At 40.1% G+C, this 22,973-nt stretch overlaps 1 protein-coding gene across 2 annotated transcripts in view; it reads right to left on the minus strand.

Annotated features, from left to right (window-relative positions):
- Positions 1–22,973, minus strand: part of fchsd2 (FCH and double SH3 domains 2) — a 181,986-nt gene that overhangs the window by 41,097 nt on the left and 117,916 nt on the right. The window contains exons 9-11 of one of the 2 annotated variants that reach the window (XM_008117766.3): positions 10,462–10,584; positions 6,013–6,108; positions 2,389–2,460 (exon numbers count right to left, since the gene is read on the minus strand). In XM_008117766.3, coding sequence (XP_008115973.1) covers positions 2,389–2,460; positions 6,013–6,108; positions 10,462–10,584 — 291 coding nt within the window. The remainder of the gene's footprint in view (positions 1–2,388; positions 2,461–6,012; positions 6,109–10,461; positions 10,585–22,973) is intronic. The other variant, XM_003225416.4, reaches the window with a different exon arrangement.

Raw genomic sequence — 22,973 nt, forward strand, 5'->3', positions numbered from 1 at the left:
TTTAACATGGAAAGCCTTATACCTCTTCGGTCCAGATTATGTAGAAAACTCTATCTCCCCAGATGGGCTAAGACATTTGGCAGAGGACTTTCCCTCCAGCCCACCACTTCCTCTGTTACTCTAGGTGAGATAGAAGACTAGGCCTAATGAATCAATAATGCAACTGTATTTGGCAAAAATAAATGCATTTGTGCTTTCCATCATAATAGAACAGAATCTGAAAGGAATGGTGTCTCTGAGCCACAGACTCATGAATTCTGCTTATCATCCCTAATCTGGAAATCCAAAATGCTTCAAAATCTGGGGGGGAAACTGCATCGGGACTTCCATGACCAGCATTGCTTATCCATAAGGGCTTATCACTCCTTATGGAAAGTGACTTGAAAACCTCAGCAAGTCAAGAAGAGCTGTGTATTGCAATCTCACACTTTCTGTCCTACATTCAACATTGAGCTGGAGCGGAAACTACTGAGCAAAGGAGCTTCCTGCTTGTAGGATAGAGTTACATGACTTTGACTCCTGTCCTTTTCCCATAATATGCACTACATTGATGGGGATGCTTTGCTGCCTTTGGCTGAAGCAGCCACAGAGCTAATGAAGCCACAAACCCTGTCTGACCCACTGGCTTCATGAAACCTCCCAAGAGACATCTGGCTTCTCGCTTTCACCTTGAAAACATGCTCCGGTATTCCAAGTGAAATAAAAAAGAATGTGACTGAACATCTTAATCTCTGTAAGGATCAAATTGAATTCTCCGCCCCCAAACTCACAGTTAGACGTATAAAAAGAGTTATATTAGTTTTTGTTATGAGAGTTATTTGTTCAGCTAAATTGAAGGCTATATTTTGTCAGGGAAAAAGTTATGTTTTCATTTTAATTCAAGTCAGCAGATTATTTTGCAATATGTTTCCTCGATATTCATTATACAGCCTGCCCAACGAAAGAGAAATCATGCACATCTCATGAAAATACAGAAAGCTACTTACTCTGAACAGCTCTAACACAAAATGAAAATGAAGCGACTAAAATGCATAACAGTTGTAGAATTGGCATTCCTGCTTCTTAGACAGAAGGTTGTTAATGGCTTCAGAAGCACGCCAGAAGTCAAGAATCCCTGGTTTTGGACTGTTCCCCAGAAAAGAATAATGTATGGGATGAAATTTCACACCAAAGTAAAAAAGAGTTTTAAAAAGAAGTGTCAGATAAATCGGATGAAAGAAATGAAACCTTTCAACACCTGTTTCTTTGATCCAATTTTGTGCCATTTGTATTATAATAAGGTGAAAGAAAACTGGCCTAATGTTGAGGTGAGGCTCAGTAATGAAAGCCAAAATACAGAATGACCCCCAAAGAATAATAATAATTATTGTAATAATTATTAGTTACCCGCCGCTTGTCACGGCTTGAGGCATATGACAAACATCTGACAAAACATGTCATTTCTAAGCATTTTCTAGGCTGTCCTAGGTGACTCTTTGGTATTCCTAGGCTGGAAATCCTTCATTTCAATGCTTTTGTGGTTTTGCATATCTATACAAGAAAAAAAAAGCCTCTTAGAGTAGTACCGCAGGGGCCTATTGACTTATCCCCTTTTACTGAATCATTCAAGTGTGTGTTCCCTGGATTTTCTCCAAAAGAGACTAGTCCACTCATCCAATATTTTTACTTGTTCTGGATGAATCAGGCATCTTAATCAAGGTCCCTTCTGCAGGTCTTTCTATATTGGAAAAGCAAAATTAACTAAGATCCCTAACAGGACATCAGATCCTATGATGTGGGACTCCTTGCCACCAGAAATATAAAATTGAACCCTCTTTTCATGTCATTTAGACAAAATCTGAAGATTGTTGTTTCATTAGATGACAAGTAGAATTGTATTTTTCAAATTACATTTCTAAATCACTTGGCAATCTAAAATTTCCACATAGTAGTACAAAAATATCGAACTCCAATAAAAGAATGTCTAAATACAAATTATCCTGCCCAATGTATGTGGAATTCTTTTTAAAGCTATATTTTGTCTCCTATTTTGATAAGAAAGAAAGCTAGCATCCAAATATCTTCATAAATAAACACAAAAACATGGTAAAATGTTTTGCAAGAAGGTGAATAGAAGCCTTTCCCGATCATATGAAGCCATTTGAAACCTCAGGTGGATGTTTTTGCACTCTGCTTCATTTCAAATTCTGGATTATTACTAACAAAGTGCTGTTTGGTTTGTAAGATTAAGAAGGAATCCCAAAGTTCTGATGCCTTTTGGACAACATGTTATGCATTCATATGTCACTTATGCAGAGAAGCCGATTACACCGTAACACCCCTATTCCACATGCATATAGGCAAAACCACAAAACAGATTAAATGGTGATAGCAGACGCTGCCATATACCTCCACTAAGGTCATTCTCAGAGCACTGACAGGTGAAGGCTCAATATCCACCAGCTGAACGGCACTAAAACTCTAAATATCAAAGGTTGCACAAGGACAAAACACACACATACACAGATACACACACACACATACAACACAGTTAGAATTGCAAGGCAAACACAGTTAGACAAATACGGTTAGTCAAGGAAAATCTAGCCTGCTGCCTTTTAGATGCCCTTGGACTTGATGTAAACAGTTTGCCAGAGATTTAGAAATTTCTTATCTCTTGAGGAGGAACTGGTCAGAACATAACATTTGAATTTCAAGGGCAGGTTTGTTGTTCCTAGTAAGCAGACCCAATTCTTATCTGCCTTTCCCAAATGCAGCCACCCAGGTAATGAGACAAAACTCGTACTAAGGACAGTTTACCAGACAGCTGCAAGAAAGAGGTTTTGTTGGAAACCTGCATTTATTTTAAATTGCTGCCCTCTATTTCATAGGTTCAGAAGAAACACAGAAACATGGTTATTTTTAGACACCTGCTGAGCTATCCATTTTAAAGTGAGAAGAGTTGATCATTATAGCCATTAAACCCTACAAATATTTAGGAACACATTTCAATTATTTTTGGACCTAAGGTATCAGGATATTAATCATATTTTTACAGCTGATTAATCAATAGCAAATCCTTTTCCAATCTCCCCATTATTCATGAGTCATTTTAAGTATAAAATTTAAAATGTCATAGCTTTAAGCGGGGGGGGGGGGGGGGGGGGGAATGTCTCTACCACAAAGCCAACATGTAAAGTGACACTCCTTGATGGAATATACTGATTGGAACTGGAACTGTGTCCACTTTAATTGAACTGTTTTTTACTGTTGTGTTATGATGTTTTTATGATGTTGGTTATGTTCATGCTGCTGTATGTTTTGACTATTGACTGTTTTTTGTACACATGTTGGAAACCGCCCTGAGTCCTCTCGAGGAGATGGAGCGGTATATAAATAAAGGATTATTATTATTATTATTATTATTATTATTATTATTATTATTATTATTAGGTTGTTAGGTAAAGGTAAAGGTTTTCCACTGACATTAAGTTTAGTTGTATCTGACTCTGGGGGTTGGTGCTCATCACCATTTCTAAGAGTCCGAAGATTGTCCAAAGATGCCTCCAAGATCATGTGGCTGGCATGACTGCATGGAGCGCCATTACCTTCCCGCTGGAGTGGTACCTATCAATCTACTCACATTTTCATGTTTTCGAACTGCTAGGTTGGCAGAAGCTGGGGAGCTCACCCAACTCCCTGGATTTGAACTGCTTGACCTTTTGGTCAGCAAGTTCAGCGACTAAGTTATTTAATCCGCTGCGCCATTGAAGGCTCCATGAGGTTGTTAGGCTAGCTACTGAAAACTGAAAATAGTAGGATCTCTATATTTTTTGCAGCAAATTTTTCTATCAGCTGCAAAGCCTAAAGGCTAGGTAATGGAGTCATGCAGCCATCCCAATACTAGCAATATATGTAATAAAATATTATTTTTAGCAAGTTTTATTCTTGACCTCATTACTCTCTGTGCAGATGTTAAATTCGACATGCAGTGTAGAACTGAACTGTATCAGCTGACTCTTTCTTCCATTTGCGTGTTGGGACTTTAGATTCTCCAAGGGATTTGTATATAGAGAACCAAAGATAAGTCAGACCTATCTGTTGGATAGCTCCATTTTGTGTTGCGGAATTAAAACCTGAATGCGCTGGGACCCAGGTCTTTAAGGCGCATCAAATATGGACCATCTTCTCCTTGGAGGCCCAACTGACAACAAACTATCTGTCCTTAGGTACTGAGTGAAATAATGCTTTGTCACTAAAGTCTCTGAAGCCTAATTAAACTTCTGCATGAATGTGTTTTTAAAAATATTTTAACTGTTTTCATCTGTCTTTTGTTAAACTTGTTTAAGGCATTTACCCTTTTAAAACAATCTTTTATTGTTTCAACTGTTCCAAATTTGTTGGGACTCTTTTTTTTTATAGGCTGCTTTGAGACTTATGGATAAAGGGCAGGATATATATTATTTCTCTATCACCTTTCAATCCACAAACAAAACCATTTTAAAAAACACTTTGCAAAGTGCATGATCATTTTTGAGACCTATATTTTATGCAAGTAGGCAGGATGTCAGTGGTCCACCATCTTTTAGATCAGTGTATCCCAGACGTTGACCTTCCAGATGTTTTGCACACACACACACAAAAGAAAAGGGGGAAGAGAGAACAACATGGTGGCTGTGGGGAGCAAGAAGCATCTTGGTTTCACAAAGCCAGAGCATCACTGAAGGGTTTCCTCTCAATTTTTGCACCAATCTTTTGTGGTGGAAACCAGATGTTGTTCTCTTGAATTTCTATCCTCTGTATGAACAGTCTCCTGATAAGGTTGCCTTTGTTGGTTCCACGTTTTCAGATCACACCCAAAAGGTGATTTCTCTCTCCCCCACTTTTGGAGGTGTGTGGGAGGTCAATTCTTCTATGGTTTTGCCCATGCTCCATGCTATTTTTGTCACAAGAGTCCCTCTTCTTCTTCAAAAAACTTCTGAAAACACACTTATGAATCAGCGTATGGAGAGGAGAAAGACTAGCATACCCCAAATCAACCTCACTGGAAGGCTGGCTAATTCTTTTGTATCCTATGCCTGCTACAGTATATTTTAAAGCACAACTGATAGGCATTTTCTATGCATTTTAGTCGTTTAATTGCCCAGGGTACATGTTTTTAAGGTAATTATGTTAGTAGTATTATGTTTTATTTGGGTATTTGTATTCCTTTTTATTTTAACTTTAATTCTCTTTAATTGTCGTAAGTTTACTGATGTTATTTTGTATTTTTTGTATTATTTTGATGTGGTTGATCTTGATCATGGCACTGAATGTTTGCCTTTTTGTATGTAAACCGCCCTGAGTTTTATCATTTTATTATTTTTACAACAGGAAGTGATCCAGAGTCAAATTCCAGGTCTCTTCCTGTTAGGAAGAAAGGACACCCTAGACCTAAAATGCCCTGGTGGGTGGGGAGGAAGAAATATGATGAAACTTCCCCCCAAAGATGACCTATGGCGGTATTTCAGAGCAATGAAGACATACAGCTCATAGACTACACTTCCTCATTTTTGTCCAATGTGCAAAAATGCAATAGAGAATGTGTACCATGAGGAAACAGGGCAAGGTTGGTCTAATTCAGATTTCCAAACAGTTGTAGGATCTAAATGGCTAGTATATCTCCTCCACTTTAAAAGTTTTCTTACTATTGGAGGCAGGATTAAGTGTACACTTAAGCCCACTCAATTAGAACAGGCTGAAAACTCACATAAATCATCTAAATCCAGCAGTTTGGGTCTGCTGAAGAAAGCCCAGGAGAGTATACTATACAAGGTTATCAAAATCAGAATAGCACTCAGAATGCATGACTACTTTATATAAAACAACTCGCATACAAGCAATTTCTTGGATCAATCTGCACATAAGTGATTCCTTTGCATATCAACATTGTTATATCTCCCAAATGGCTTTTTGGGATCGTGGCCCTTTCAAAACACCGAAATAATTAACTAAGATAGTAAAATTATTTATTTTTAAAAGAAATATCCTTACAGTGTCGCTGTCACACGGTTGGAATTGGAAGGACTGTGGTTTGTGAAATACTGTGTTCTCTTGCAAGAACAGCTGGAAATTATAATCTCGCACTACCTGAAAGAGACAATAAATATGTTAACAGGTATGTTTAACAAAGACAAATGTGTCCTGCAATTGTTAAGGTGAGTGATTTTTACAATAACGGTGCTCAGAGACTTTCAGGATAGAATGCTTCTGAAGGTTATGCAGAATTTTCCCAGAAAGCATCAACTACAGTCTTCGAAACCCATACAGATGGTGTATCAATTACACGCAACATATTTATTAATGTGTGTTTTAATGTCCATATACTACAAACTGAGTTGAGTTTGAGCCGGTTTAATTAAACATATGCATACACAGTACATCAAATTATTAAACTTCATGTTGAAAGCAGGGATGGAAAGTAAGAGAACCCATGCTATCATGGGTTTTGGGCCATCTAAATGTTTTTTGGGAAAATAAGGATAGATTAATCACTCTCTTCCAATTCTAGTTATAAATTGCATCCACATCATTTGCTGTATTCCCTTCTCCCTTTGATAAGCATTCATTTTCAGCATTTGGAAGGTTCCTGGATGGTGAGAAGACAAGAGAAATGCAGGAACCTTGGCTTCACAATTTTATATGGGCAACTACACCTGAACATTGGGCTGGCATGGTGTAATTGGTTCAATACTGGACTAAGGGTGCATCTACGCTGTAGAATTAATTCAATTTGACACCAATTTAACTGCCATGGCTTGATGCTGTGGAATTCTAAGAAATGAAATTTGGTGGGGTTCCAACAACCATTGACAGAGAAGGCTAAATAATAATAATAATAATAATAATAATAATAATAATAATAATAATAATAATAATAAAAAACTTTATTTATACCTCGCCACCATCTCCCCAACAGGGACTCGGGGCGGCTTACATGGGGCCATGCCCAGAACAATACAATATAACAAAATATAATAGAACAACAAATCATAGCACATTAAACAACACAATAAAAGAAAATATACACTACATTAAACAAGATCAAAAGAACAATAAAACCATGGGCAGGCCACATGAACACTAGATTAAAACTCGAGGTGAGAAAGGAAGTAGGAGTAAAAACCACAGAGGACAGAGTCATAAAGTGGCGGTGCGATCTGGAGGACAAATATTGAAGGAGAGCAGCAAAAGGGATGTATGTAGTGATTACTCTCCAAAGGCACAACGGAAGAGCCATGTTTTCAGGTCTTTCTTAAAGGCTGCTAGTGTGGGGGCTTGTCTAATCTCACCGGGCAATGAGTTCCGCAATCGGGGGGCCACAGCAGAGAAGGCCCTCTCCCTTGTTCCCACAAGGCGGGCCTGAGATATTGGCAGTGGTGACAGGAGAGCCTCCCCTGACGATCGAAGGGATCGGGCAGGTTTATGATAGGAGATACGGTCACGAAGGTAGGTGGGTCCCAAACCATTTAGGGCTTTATAGGTGATGGTCTGCACCTTGAAATGGGACCGGAAAATAAACGGCAGCCAGTGGAGCTCCTTGAACAAGGGGATCTCACCCTGTAACTCGCCCCAGTTATTAGTCTGGCCGCCGACCGCTGGACCAATTGTAATTTCCGGGCCGTCTTCAAGGGAAGCCCCACGTAGAGCGCATTACAGTAGTCCAGTCTAGAGGTAACTAAGGCATGGACCACCGTGGTCAAGTCAGACTTCACGAGGTATGGTCTCAGTTGGCGCACGAGTTTTAGTTGTGCGAAAGCCCTCCTGGCCACCGCCGACACCTGCGCCTCAAGCGTCAACGCTGAATCCAGGAGGACCCCCAAACTGCGGACCTGTGATTTCAGGGGGAGTGCAACCCCGTCCAGCACAGGCTGCCACCCAATACCCCGATCAGACGAGCGACTGACCAGGAGGGCCTCTGTCTTGTCAGGATTGATCCTCAGCTTGTTCCTCCTCATCCAGTCCGCCACAGCGGCCAGGCACTGGTTCAGCATCCGAGGGGCTTCCTTGGAGTCAGATGGGAATGAGTAGTGGATTTGCGTGTCATCTGCGTAGAGATGGCAACACCCTCCAAAACTCCGGATGACCTCTCCCAGCGGTTTCATGTAGATGTTGAATAGCATGGGGGATAGGATAGACCCTTGCGGGACCCCACAGGTCAATGGCCAGGGGTCCGAGCAGGTGTCCCCCAGCTTCACCATCTGGAAACGACCCTCCAGGAAGGACTGGAGCCACACAAAACCATGCCACCAAGCCCCATCCCGGAGAGCCTCCCCAGAAGGATACCATAGTCGATGGTATCGAAAGCCGCTGAGATGTCCAAGAGAACCATCAGGGTCACACTCCCCCTGTCCAGCTCCCTGCGGAGGTCATCCACCAAGGCGACCAAAGCCGTCTCAGTACTGTGCCCAGGCCTGAAGCCAGACTGCGAGCGGTCCAGAAAATCAGTGTCATCGAGGAACTCCTGGAGCTGCGTGGCAACCACCCGCTCCAGAACCTTGCCCAGAAACGGGAGGTTGGAAATTGGTCTGTAGTTGTTACATACAGACGGGTCCAGGGAGGTCTTTTTTAATAGCGGTTTTACCACCGCCTGCTTAAAGCAGGATGGAACTATCCCCTGGCCCAAGGAGGCATTTATTATAGCCACAAACCAATCCAACAACCCATCTTTGGCCAGCTTAACCAGCCAAGAAGGACAAGGATCCAGAGCGCAAGTGGTCGCCCTCACAGACCCAAGAATCCCCTCCACGTCATCAGGAAGAACAAGCCGGAAAGAATCCCAAAAAATCGGACAGACAGGTACCTAAAGATATTGAAAAACTACAACTACTCCTATTCCAAAGCACTAAGCCATAGCAGTTAAAGTGGTGTCAAACTGCATTAATTCTACAGTGTAGGTGGACTGTATGCCTCAGAGGGACCACGAAATAAATGCCCACCGAGTCCTGGAAACTCACTGTATTGGCTTGGGAAAGTCACACTCTCTGAGCCACAGAGAAAGGCAATGGCAATCTCTCTCTAAACAAGAAAACTCTGTGGCAAATTTACTTTTGGGTCACCATAAGTGAGAAACTATTTGAAGGCACAAAACTACAAATAGTTGGATTGTGTAGACTGTTTGTGTTCTGTCTTGTTTCTGTTTGTTGATATAAGTGAGTAGAGATATCACTGTAGAGAACTGACTCAGGATAGCTCCACATGCCTGTGTGTTGACATCTCTTTTGCACACCTCAGGCAAATGGCAGGGATCCTGTTAAACCAACACACAGCAAGTCAGCTCTGCACCTGACCAGACAGAACTTGGAATATTAACTGGCAATTTGTGATTTATTGCTTTTAAAAAGCCACTTGTTAACACAGGTCAAGACTGAGTAGCATGTCGCATGATAAATTTTGAAGTTAAACAAAAATAAACAAAAATGGATCATAATTCTGCAATATGACCCTTTCCAAAGTAACATAAAAGTACAGTATTACCTTATATAGTAAAAAGCCAATATTACTCCTTAGTTTAAACTTTTTTTAAAAACATTAACAACATTAATCGCATTACTCCTATAAAAGTAATAGCTTGCACGTAATTTTATTACTTGTAACACATTCATTCCAGGTTCTGCCACTGATAGCCAACTTAGCACCAATTGATCAAATGCCAAAATCCAATGGCAGATGGGAGAAAACATCCAAAATGGCACAGCGGGATTTCCCCACTCATAAATACCATTGTTCTCTCCCAAGTCTCAGTCTCAGTGCTGAGAATGAATTGGAAATTATGACTACTCTTGGTTGAAGCCTTAAAAAATAAGAGATACGGTTGACTTCAAAACCTTCCATTTTGGAAGTGTGACTAATGAAAACTGCCAGCGGAGTAAAATAATTGAAGCATTTTCTCCCAAAAGACAAAACTGGATGCAAATTAAATACCACAAAATCTTACTTAAGCAAATTATAGAATTATAGAACCCTTTTAAGCATGGTTTTAATGAGTTTGTACCAGGCATGGGCAAACTTTGGCCCTCCAGGTGTTTTGGACTTCAACTCCCACAATTCCTGACAGCCGGTAGGCTGTCAGGAATTGTGGGAGTTGAAGTCCAAAACACCTGGAGGGCCAAAGTTTGCCCATGCCTGGTTTATACTGTATTAGGTAGCAATTTTCATTGTTTTTACATTTTATTGTGGAGGGTTTTTTTAAAAACTGACTCTCTCTGGCAGCTTTCTTGGGTTGCGTATTGAGAGGAAGGTGACATACACATGAAATAAGTAAACAGGTGAATAAATGGTCCATTTGTCTTGATATCATCTCTTCAAAGAGACTCATCCAGGCAGTGTTCTGTTTCCTTGGCTTTCCTTCCTTGAGTTCCTTTTTGTTTCAGTCCAGTAAGATAGGTCCCTACTCTTTCACAACTGCTTCAGTATACAAAACGTTTTTATTTGTAAACTTACCCGACTGGAAGTTTCCAAAAGAAACTGGAATGTGCTTTGTACAGCTTGGCATATTTCTAATTCAGTCCTGCTGAATGCCATTATATAATCTTTAAGGTGATCGTATACATTCCCATCAAGAGCCTGCAGTTAAAGAAGGAAGAGAAAGAAAAGGGGATGTTGAAGAACACATTCAGTCTAGAGACTGAGCATAGACTCATAGAATCGTAGAGTTGGTAAAGACCACATGGGCCACCTAGTCCAACCCCCTGCCATGCAGGAAAAGAACAACCAAAGTACCCCTGACAGATGGTCATAAAGATGGCATGAGGGCTTGACATCTTTATGAAGGTACTTTTATTCACCTTCAAGCTCAAAAAAGGATATCGGTCAGCTTGGAGGTGTTCCTAAGTACCTTCAGCAATGCTGACATTGCTATCTCTTCCCACTAGCTGGCACTACAGAGCATGCCAAAAGAGCATGGGTTATTGGATCAATAAAAAGGAACATGTGTCTTCTGTAACATATACTGCAGATATCGAGATACAGTACTTGCTTAGAAAACATGAAGGAGGAGGAATAATTATATGATAACAAGGAAGGTGTAATGTTGGAAATTAATTGCGATTCATTAACACTGCAGGTGCTACTTGGCTTCTTGTACTTTAGCCACACATTTCCAAATCCAATTCATCCTAAGGCTGTCAGATGAAATACAAGATAGGGCTCCTGCATCTTTAACGATTGTGCAAAAGAAAAACATTCAGCTGGTGTTACTATCATGACAAGCAACATGCACCCGAATTCTCATTCACACTTCCTTACTTCAAAATATGAAAGTCATAATTAATACATCAGCAAAGGTATGGTATCACAGCCTCAGAATAGGTTTCAACTTGCACGCAATCCAACAGCTTGCAGTTTCTGTTTTAACAATTAGCTCCATTTCAGGAGAGCGTTTGGGGACATGATGTTGATCCTTTCTTCTCACATGGGGTCTCCATTCTTTCTCTCCTAAGCCACTAGCAATGACACAGGGGGGAGTGAAAAGGCATGTAGAACACCTACACCTGTGAAGACTACACCAGACTATTAACAGCAAGCAGTTTATTCTACTATTTCCACTTTTCACAGACCACCAAATTTAGGTAAGCATCCTTAAATTATTTGACTGGCTATGAGAAACATCACATTTCTTAGGTGGAAGAGACCACAAGGGCCATCCAGTCCAACCCCCTTCTGCCATACAGGAATACACAATGAAAGCACTCCTGACAGATGGCCATCCAGCCTCAGTTTATAAATCTCCAGAGAATGAGACTCCTCCAGACACCCAGGAAGCATTTTCTCCTGTCAAACAGCTCTAAACATCAGGATGTTCTTCCTAATGTTTAGGTGGCATCTCTTTTCCTACAATTTGAATTAACTGCTCCATTGTGTCCTAGTTTCCGGAGCAGCAGAAAATAATGTGACATCCTTTCAAATATGGCGTGTCCCTATCAGCCTTCTTTTCTCCAAGTTAAACATCTCCAGCTCCCTAAGCAGTTTCTTAGAGGGAGTCATGGTTTCTGAACTTTTAACGATTTTGGTGGCCCTTCTCTGGACATGTTTCAGTTTGTCCATCTCCTTCTGGAATTGTGGTGCCTAGAACTAGATACACTCTATTAACTTTCTTTCACTAGACTTTAGTCCTGAAGGTAAGTTTCAGGAAAGAAGCTCTAAGTCAGCCCAGGAGAATTGTGTAGGCTTTAATCTGGACTCTGAATTTCAGCTCAGTTGTTCACTAGTTACCTATAAGCAAGGAGCTGGCATGACTACTCCAAACATTAGTCTGCCCTGAAGCTATGGGGGTAGTGGAGGCACACTGTTTAGAAACTAACCATGCAGATTGCCTTAATCATGCAATGCTAATGTCTACCAGAACTACTGGGGAGTGTTGCGTGTTATCAGGGCCTTGCACTTCAAAAGAACGTTGGTTCTTGTAAATATAGTGCCATTTAGATACAGCACGTTTTAACAAAAAAAAATTGAGAAATGAAAACAGCACGTGTGAAAGGGATTTCAGAGTCTTCATACACCACAAGCTGAACATAACTGAACAGTGTATTGCAATAGCTTAAAAAGCCAATGTGATTCTAGGCTGTGTCAACAGGAGTATAGTGTCCAGATTGAGGAAATTCATAGTCTCACTATCTTCTGCTGGAATAACCCAGTGTCCAGTTCTGGGCACCAGAAATCAAGAAGGAGATGGACAAGGTGTCCAGAGAAGGGCAACCAAAAGGGCCTGGGCACCATGAACCATGACTATGAACACCGGCTGAGGGAGTTGGGTATATTTAACCTGAAGAGAAGGCTGAGAGGGGAAATGAGAGCCACGTTTAAATATCTGAAAGGATGCCATATTGAAGAGGAGGCAGGAGTGTTTTCTGTTCTGGAGACTAGGATACAAGAGAACAATTGATTCAAATTGGCAGGAAAAGAGATTCCACTGAAACATTAGGAAGAACTTCCTGACAGTCAAAGTGTTCAACAGTGAACTATGTAGAATGCGACAGAGCCTCCTGCTAAAAAACAACCTTAATTTAGCACATTTTCTAAACGTTTTAAGGAGTCTGTCAGCAGCTCTTAAAAACTAGACAGGAACACATTTGCCCTGCTTCAATATTCATGGACAAGATTCAGGGCACAGCAATCCCACTTCAAGTTCACGATTAACAACTGCTAATAAGACAATTGGACTGCTACTTGCTCTTGCTCAATTATTCCCATCCTCTTTACATGCTACAGTGCCTGCCACTTTTAAAGAGGGAAGGAATAATGATCTAACCCTGTCAGAACTGCAGAAGAGGAAATGGGTGGTGCATTATTTCTGGTGAAGTAATAAATTAAGGAAGATTTGACACAGAAATCGTGGTCTTTTAGCTTCCTCACTTCACTTACTGCAATCAGAGATGCTAACTGGTGTTTAATGCAAAGTGTTTATCAATAAATCTCTGGATCATGTGGACAGTTTATTCAAAGGAATGGTCCTTGGGTTGACATTAAGCATCCAACAAGACTATTGGTAAGACTCAGTTTACAATCCTTTTGACAAAGAAACTCCATTTTACAAAGTCTATTGATGCCTGCCCAACCTCGACTTTTCCTCCTTGACCTTCATCTGGCTGGAATTTTTTCCAACAGAACCAGAAAGATAAAAGGGATGGCAAAATACATACTTTTGGTATCAGATTGCAGCCATATGTCTGCATTAAGAGAATGCAATAAAGTTTAACCTCTAGGACAGAACTAGATTCATTCTTCCAGATGATCCTACTGGAGTTGTGTGTACTTCCTTATAACAGACAAGGTAAATAGCAGCTTCCTCCAGAATCCATCAATAGCATAACAGAGAAAAAAACTGGATATGCCTGCTACCCTCAGCATGTTAAACAAAACATGCATCTGCTGGGGCATCAAAAAAGAAAATTGTAACACATTTAGATGCGAATAAAAGAACAAACTCATCCCTGGAAGAAACTTTCAGGTTATCTCCAAAAGGATCAAACAGTTTGTTTTTATTTATCATGGCTTACTTTACCTGTTTGTTCACCTGTGCAAATGGTTTGTTTAAGGTAAGAAGTTTGCTGAAAAATGCTAAAGTCCTTTTCTCTTTGGCAGTGTAGGAACCTACCCCTATTCTTCCCATAGTGTTAGTTCTGCCTCTGGTACCAACATTTCAGTTAAAGTATGAGAAATCCAGGAACACACATGATCTCTTAACCGGATTGTATCTATACTGCTTTCATTGTAATTGCTTGAAAGCAGGGACCTCGGAGATTTTTAGGTCTGTTCGGGAACTCTGAGCAGGAAAAAAAAAACCTTATCTAGTAAACACAAAGCTCAGAATCACACATAACAGAAAATAAACATAATTAGATATACTATGGTTCCATCAGTAGTGGATTTTCAATGGCTACCAATGTATTTATTTTTATATGCCATCTGTCCCCCCAAGATTGTTAGAGGTAAGATAAAAATAAGGATAGATAAAACATACAGAAGATTATTATGGCGAAAGTTCAATTAAAATAACAACAATGTCAAACTGATCCAAATTGTTAATCCAAACTGATGTCTCTTTTTTACAAAATTATACAAACCTGTGAGCAACAACTGCATGGACAAACAAATGAATCAGTTCATGCTTGCAATTGAACACCGTTCAAGACTTAGGTGGATTTTCCTTACTGACTCAACTGTGTATTCAAACACCTGGTTTTAAACTATGTATTTCTGCTCTAAAGACACAGATAGAGGAAGAGGAAAAGCCTCAACAACTGTCTAAACCGCACCAACTACCCACTTCCTAAATCTGAAACAAAACCTATCATCAAGGTTTCAGGTTATAAAAGGGCAGAATGAAGTGCTTTCAGGAAGTGAGGCCAGTGTTACTGAAAGAAGTCTGGGCTAGGATTCTTTTTAATGGCTAGGTAGAACACAGGCAAAAATTATAATGTTCATCATTACAGTTAACAAAGGAGATGTGTTCCTGGGCATTACTTCTTTTGACACAAAATGTGATGCCAGTGGCAGAAATAACATGGGAAGAACAGACACTTCAACATGTTTCAGCAAACCTTTCATTTGACATTACCAATGTGAAATAAGGGTTGGGTTAACCTTGCATAAGTAAATAAAAACATTTTGAAATTTCTAGAAACTATTTGAAGCTTTCTTCCAAAATGGAACCAAAGATGAGTTTTTCTTTCACCAGTTTCTACATTTTTTCTGATTTCCATTTTGGCAGCCAAACGTACAGATCTTCTTTAACATGTTTGGAGGAGCAGGTGAAGCAGACTATCCATTGAATGCCAGAGGAAGACGATAGCAAACCTCCTCTGTCTTATTTTGAGAAGAAAAAGCAAGAAGAGGGTTGCATCAATATGAGTTGACTTGAAGGCACATAACAATCCCTACATATGTTTTCCAGAGAGCAAACACCACAAACCTCTGAGTTTTACTTCTGTGTAGGTGTATGACCTTGGGCAAATCACTCTCTCCAAAGTCTTCTCCAACTTATGGTGACCCTAAGGGGAATCTAACATGGGTTATTTTTTAAATTAGCTTTATTCAGAGGCAGTTTACCTTTGCCTTCCTTATATTTTGTCTAAAACAGGTATGGGCAAGCTTCAGTCCTCCAAGTGTTCTGGACTGTCAGGAATTGTGGGAGTTGAAGTCCAAAACACGCAGAGAACTGAAGGTTTGCCCATGCCTGGTCTAAAGTCACCAAGCGAGAACATGTTAAGCATGTTCAGCTCAATGTTCAAAGCATTATAGCATATTAGGTCTTAGTGTTAGAAGAAGAATGGCAAAACATCTTTGAATTCATCGTGTCAAGAAAGGTCTATGATAAGGTCACCATAAGTGACCACCTAAAAGGAACATGGTCCATAGACTTGCTGGGAATCTGAGATCTTCAGGGACTACAGAAGATGGGATAAAATTTTGAGAGACTCTGAAAGCACATAGCCTAAAGCCCACCGGAAAGCCCACATGGTGATGGTGGTGAAAGTAAAAAAAACGTATTTCTCTATGACCAATGCTGGTACAAAGTTGGTCAGTGGAAGTTCATGGTTAAGTAGATAACACTCAACAGCCTGCTGTGAAGGATTTACATTGCACTTTGCAGACAAAATCATTTGGATTCTGTAGGTGTTACAAGAAATGTAACTTCAGTTCTTGCTTGTCCTGCGCTATTAGATATGTATCAATTGTGCAGCCAGATAATCAGATGGTTTGAGTGAGGTCCATGGTAGAAGAGAAATCTGATCCAGAATATTTTGTATCCATATATGATGTACACATTTTTTAACAAGGTCACCAATATATTAGATGCTCCCAGGAGAAAACAAGACCTATATGAAACATTTTAGTGACAACAATGCTTTCCACCAAAGAGCAATGTGTACCAGAGATGCAACATTGTGCAGCTTGTGAGGGTTATCCAGAGGCATACTTGGGATTTGCAAGCATGACAATTCTTAAATGTCATGTGCCGGTTCAGAAGTGCACATGGATTAAATCAGAGGTCAAGTGCATGCTAGGAAAAGCTTTAGATAACAATGCTCATGCTGCAGATTAGGAAACAATATAGCTGAGGCATATGTCTAGGAATTTCCTTGCAAGTGGAGGAAATCAACAGGATTAGGCTCTGCCCAATGAACCTTATCGGTTCTTTTTCTGAATCTGGTTGAGTGCAGAGGAAAGAAGGGCTTAAGAACGTTTTTAAAATGCACAGTTTATCCAGTGACCACACTGAAAATGTGATCTCTTCACTCCACACTGTTATACAATTTGGGTATAAAAACATTTCCTGTTTACCACTCCATTAGTCCAGCTATAACCACGCCTGAATATGTGTAGCTGAAATAAATGCCTCTTTCTCCCATTTACCTCCTGCTTCTATTTCCCTTCTTTTTCTCTGTTACCTCCACTGCGTTAAATTGGAGACTGTACGCTCCTTGGAGTATAGTTGTCTCCACCTTTTACACCATCATGCACATGGAAGACGTCATACAAATCATAAAAAGTAAACTGAGCAAAATCAGAAGCTATAAACAGCCAATCCAGATCACAGATGCACGAAGTAAATCTCACTCATTATTAGGAAAATGACACTAAGCATTATTGTAGAACAGTGTTTCTTAAATTCTGGCTGTCTAGGTGTTCTGGCTTTCAACACCCAGGGCTCTTCAACCACTGGCCAGATTAATGGGCCTTCCAGGCACTGAAAGCCAAGCATCTGGGAGATCAAAGGTTAAGAACCATTGTCATAGAGTATTTACGTACAACTAAACCAAGCATTTTTCCAATTAACATATTTGCAACACACCAACAAATAGTGTTCAAGAGGTAAACAGCTGCATGAGTTTGGAGGATCAGCATGGGATTATTTACTACGTAGGTTGTGTAGGAGTAGATATGCAGAGATGCTCTATGAGCTTGCAACCCCCATTCTATAGGAAATTATCTGTGGTCATTATTTTTGTTTCATTGAAATTAAATTCTGCTCCTGCACTTCCTTTCTTGCTTTTCACCAATAGTTGTTCCAAATTGTGGCTATTTTCTGCCAGTAATACTGTGCTGCCTTCATATCTTAATTATTGATGCTTCTTCCAATTCTCACACCTCCTTCCTCTGGGTCTATTCCTGCTTTCTGTAAGCCATGTTCTGTGCATAAACTGAACAGATAGGGTGCTAAAACATGTCCCTGCCTGATTTGTCCCATTGGAAATCATTGTTTCCCTATTACAGAGCCAAGCATGTTGTTTCATTTCCCCTCCTTGTTTTGCGTATGTGCTCAAAATACCTTTTTTCATGGCGAAGATACACTGGAGTTCCACTTCAAAGCAAGGAGGTGCATAAATGCAGTGGGCTTTTTGAGGTACAGTGGAGTCTATACTTTTTCCAGAACCAAGTGTGACAGCGTCTAGCCCTTTTAAATCAAGGTAAAACTTTCTTTCTTCATTTAGTTAAGAATGCAGTGTTTTGAGCATCGACTACAACTCTGGAGACCAGGGTTTGATTTCCTACTTGGCCATGGAAACCACCTGGATGACTTTGAGCAAACCCAGTAATAGAGTCCACCACAAGTTGGGGAAGACTTGAAGACACAACAACAATTAATTCTTTAGATCGGGCATTTTAAACTGCACTCCTTCAGCTGTTTGGACCTCCAACTCCCAGAATTTCTGACCATTGAACAAGCTGGAAATACGGGCTTCTAGGAGCTGGAAGACAAAACAGCTGGAGAGCCACAGGTTGAGGATGCCTGGTTTAAATGCACTTGAACTTTATAAGGGAGGAGGTTGAATAGAAACTTAGATTTTTATGGCTCTGCCTCTGATGACTCTTGTCCTCTACCCCACCAGCCCCACTGTGCCCAGCCATTTTTATAATCTTTCATAATGTGCAGCAAACTCAAACCAGCAGAAATATGCACAATAAAAACATCTCTTTTGCATTCAATTTTATGGAATAATCGTGGCTTTATCATACACACAGGAATTTTGCAGTCCTGCACCAGGGCAAAATTATTCAACACCCTACAAGAAGCAAATGGTATCAAATATGGCCGTTGTTTGGTCTATGAGTTTCAATACATCGATAAGGTGATTCCATTCCACTGTGTACATTGATCATAATGGTCTTACCTGTACTTGTTTTAACCATGTTGCGAACTGTTTTGAGTCCCCAACTGGGACAAAGAATAAGAAATCAAAGCCCACACACACCCTACATCTACTGCTTCTTCTTCTTTATTCATTCAGTTGTTTCCGACTCTTGGTGACCTCATGGACCAGCCCAAGACTAGAGCTTCCTGTCAGCCGTCGCTGTCCCCATTTCCTTCAAGGTCAAGCCAGTCACTTCAAGGATACCATCCATCCATCTTGCCCTTGGTCGGCCTCTCTTCCTTTTTCCTTCCATTTTCCCCAGCATCATGATCTTTTCCAAGCTTTTCTGTCTTCTCAAGATGTGGCCAAAATACTTCATCTTTGCCTCTAATGTCTTTCCCTCCAGTGGACTGGTTGGATCTTCTTGCAGTCCAAGGCACTATGTGGACCTTCGCATCTACTGCTTAGTTGTTGTCATTAACAGGTATAAAGTCAACTTATGGCAATTCTAAGAATAAGAGATCTCCAAGTTATGGAATATAGTGTTCATCTTTCCTCCACTTTACCCAGCTTCATTGTCTTTTCTAGTGAATCATATCTTCTCATGATATGGCCAAGTACAACAGCCACAGTTTAATCATTTTGGCTTTTACATCGTGGGCCTAATGTTTGGGGGATTGCAACACATCACAAGCGTAAAGAATCATGTTTCTTAGCGGGGGGTTGGACTGGATGGCCCATGAGGTCTCTTCCAACTCTACTATTCTATGATTCTATGATTCTATGTCTACCTTTGTCAGTACCAACACAACCCCTCTTTCTGAAGAGTCATAGGATGGCATTGCCACTCCACATCATACCGCTGAAGTGGAACAGCACTGTAACTTATGAAATAATGGTGATGACATCCAATTACCCCCTGCTTTTGGCATTCAGATCAAAATCTGACCTATTAAATTACATCATGAGCAAACACTTGCACACTGAGGGTTATCCCTGAGAAATATTGTCTTGATCTTACTTCTATGTCAACAGAATTGTTGCTGCTGTGGACAATTTTTATATTTAATGGAATTTCCAGTTTAACAGTTTCTAGACATTAATAATGAACTTAACATACCGGAACTTTGCTGAGCTCAGCAAGCATCAGCATTCCAGCAAGCACAAAATATGAGGGCTGGCCAACAATCTTTGAAGGAAGGAAGGAAGGATGGTCAGGAAAAGCTCATTGTGAGCAGCTGCAGTCCATGGCAATTTATTTTTCAGTCTCTGAAAGGAAGCGATTTTGCTGCTTATTTTAGAAAAATACTGCTGTCGCAAGGCAAAAGCCTCCTACACCATTTATTAGCTATCTTTCCATGAATATGGGATCCTGGGAATTTCAGGTTTCTTTTTCAGCACACATCCCAATCCACTAAAGTGTGGGGGAAGGCCTGAGAAACTGACTGTCAAGACAGGTTTCCCTTCCACAGTTTTCTAATGTTCCCCCGTGAAAGAAAACTTCATTTCCTGCCTATTTACTGTTCCTCCAGCTGACCTCAATCTTCACCTTCTTTAACTTCTCCTTTTAAGCATTAAAGCAGAAATTATCTTACATGAAGACGATTACTATGTCAAATCCACCCCTCCCTTCCTCTACAGAGAGAATCTCACCCTTAAATATAAGGAATTAATTTCAATTCTCTTGACTGGGTGACTAAAATGATCAGGGGTCTGGAGAGCAAGCCCTATGAGGAGTGGCTTAAAGAGCTGGGAATGTTTAGCCTGCAGAAGAGAAGGCTGAGAGGAGACATGATAAGAGCCATGTATAAATATGTGAGAAGAAGTCATAGGGAAGAGGGAACAAACTTGTTTTCTGCTGCCCTGGAGACTAGGATGCGGAACAACAGCTTCAAATTACAGGAAAGGACATTTCACCTGAACATTAGGAAGAACTTCCTTACGATGAGAACTGTTGAGCAGTGGAACCCTCTGCCTCGGAATGTGGTGGAGGCTCCATTTTTGGAGGCTTTTCAGCAGAGGCTGGATGGCCATCTGTCGGGGGCGCTTTGAATGCAATTTTCCTGCTTCTTGCCAGGGGGTTGGACTGGATGGGCTATGGGGCCTCTTTCAACTCTATGATTCTATGACTGCAACATGCTTAGAAATGGCCACGCTCTGCGAACACAACTGAAATCTTTTTCTTTTCAGTTTAAAATAATTTGGTCAATAAGTCTTGTCGACAAATTAATCTATCAGATAAGAACATTAAAAGAACAAACAGATGGAAACAAATTGGCTTCAATTTGGTATCTATGAATTTGTTATGCAGCCTTGCACTTTATACCATGCCTTCGTCCCATCGTCACAGCTCTATACTTACTTCCATTCCCTGGCCCTATTGTTTACAGCCTGGCCATGTTGTTTACTTTAATTATTGCCACTGATGGATGAGCACTGTTTTATTCTGAGTTTTATGCTGTTATTACATGCTTATGTGTTCTATTCAATTGTATTTTATATTATGTCTTTGTATTTTGTAATTTTGCATTCAATTCAATTTTATATTATGTTTTATTTCAAGACCTGCTTTTAGGCACCTTGTGCCTTCTATAAACTGCCCAAGTCCCTTCAGGAGATGACGGCGGGATATAATAATACATTATTATTATTATTATTATTATTATTATTATTATTATTATTATTATTATTAATTAATAATTTACTAGCGTATACACCCGTTATTGCCTGGGCGTCAGACAGATCTGCTTTCATCCTTACTTTCTCTTTCTTTCATTCCCTTCCCTCATTTCCCTTATACGTTTTCCCCTCTCTCCCTTCCTTCTCCTTTCCTTTCTTTCTCTTCTTTTTCTCTTTCTCTCATTCCTTCCTTCTTCCCTTCCCCTATACACATATAATCTTTTTTCCCCAGTGACATCACAGAGGGCCACTTCACCTAGCAACAGCCTTTGTGGTACAAATGACATACTTTGACATACACACATACATATATAATTTGAAACCATATCATTTGAACCTATGAAACAACATTTGAGCTTTTAGACTGACCTATTTTAACTTCTCACAACTGAAGAAGAAACATACAAACAATATGTTTGGACTCAGTGATACTGAACTGACATATAGAGCTTGCAATCAAGTTGAATTTGAATTGTTAATTTATTTTGGAGTTATTTCTTTGTCATCTTCCCCATCTGAGTTCAAGCTATTTATTCCAAAATGTTGAAATAAATAAAAGGATCTCAGTTGACAAAACCTTCAGTTCATGCAGAGTGCATTGGCATGAATGGTCTGTTCAGCATAATGCCTATGAATTTGGCTTTTGCAAAGCAAAATATGCACTTTAAGCAAGTCTGTATATTTTAAACAATATCATTATACTGTATTGATTATTCCAATACAAGGGTAATCTGGTGAATCCCTGTAGCAAAATAGTTTTGTTGCCGGAGATGGGCGGGGAAAGAAATGGATTATACCTGGCACTGATCAAACACACGAAGAAAGGAAGGTAATATATTATACATGAATATAAAGGCTCCTGTGCAATTACAGAACTAGATTTCAAAATAATCCACAAAGCCTCCGAAGATGACAAATGTACGTGTTGCCATGATAGCCTCATTCTTCCGGGATGTGAGTCTGAATCTTGCTTCTGAACACTCCATGCTCTTGAACATGAAACTGCATTGCCTCAAGGCTTCTTTGAAGTACGTATGTTGAAAAATGGTGTGCTTTTAAAAATTATGAGTGGACCACTACAGCAGCCAACTTTTCCTCCCCATATATTTAATACTTCTAGGTTATCAAACAGGTTCTTTTTTGTCTCCCCTCAAAGTCTCTGCTGATCAGCCTAACTTATTAACAAGATAGCAGGTGCACAAGAGACACTAGCATCAGTTAATTAACACTGAGTGCTTATGACATCTCACAATTCACAAGAGTTTAAACAGCGTTTTAAGGCACTGTGGCATTTAGTTCTTTTTTAGTGGCCAAAATATTCAGAATGAGCATGGTGAAGCCTGTCTGCTCTTGAACCATCCAGACTAACTGGACTACCCTTCCTCATGCTCAGCCAATATCTCCATTGGCTATTATTGCTGGAGACGATGAGAGGTGGAATCCAGCCCATCAGGAAAGAGCTGATTTGGAGGAATGCTAGTCCAGAGCAAAATAGTGCTCTATAGTCTTTTCCTGAATTTATTTGCATAGGAATGTGTTAAGTCACAGAAATGACAATCCAAACAACCCAAAGATGCATCTGCTTAATCTGTCTTCCTAGAAATGAATATAATCATATTGCCTTTTAGGAAAACCACTTTCCATGTCATCTTACTCCAATTTTGAAGTATCTTGAATGCCAAATGGCTCTATATCAAA

Source organism: Anolis carolinensis, chromosome 3 (genome assembly GCF_035594765.1).
Source record: "Anolis carolinensis isolate JA03-04 chromosome 3, rAnoCar3.1.pri, whole genome shotgun sequence".
NCBI lineage: Eukaryota > Metazoa > Chordata > Lepidosauria > Squamata > Dactyloidae > Anolis > Anolis carolinensis.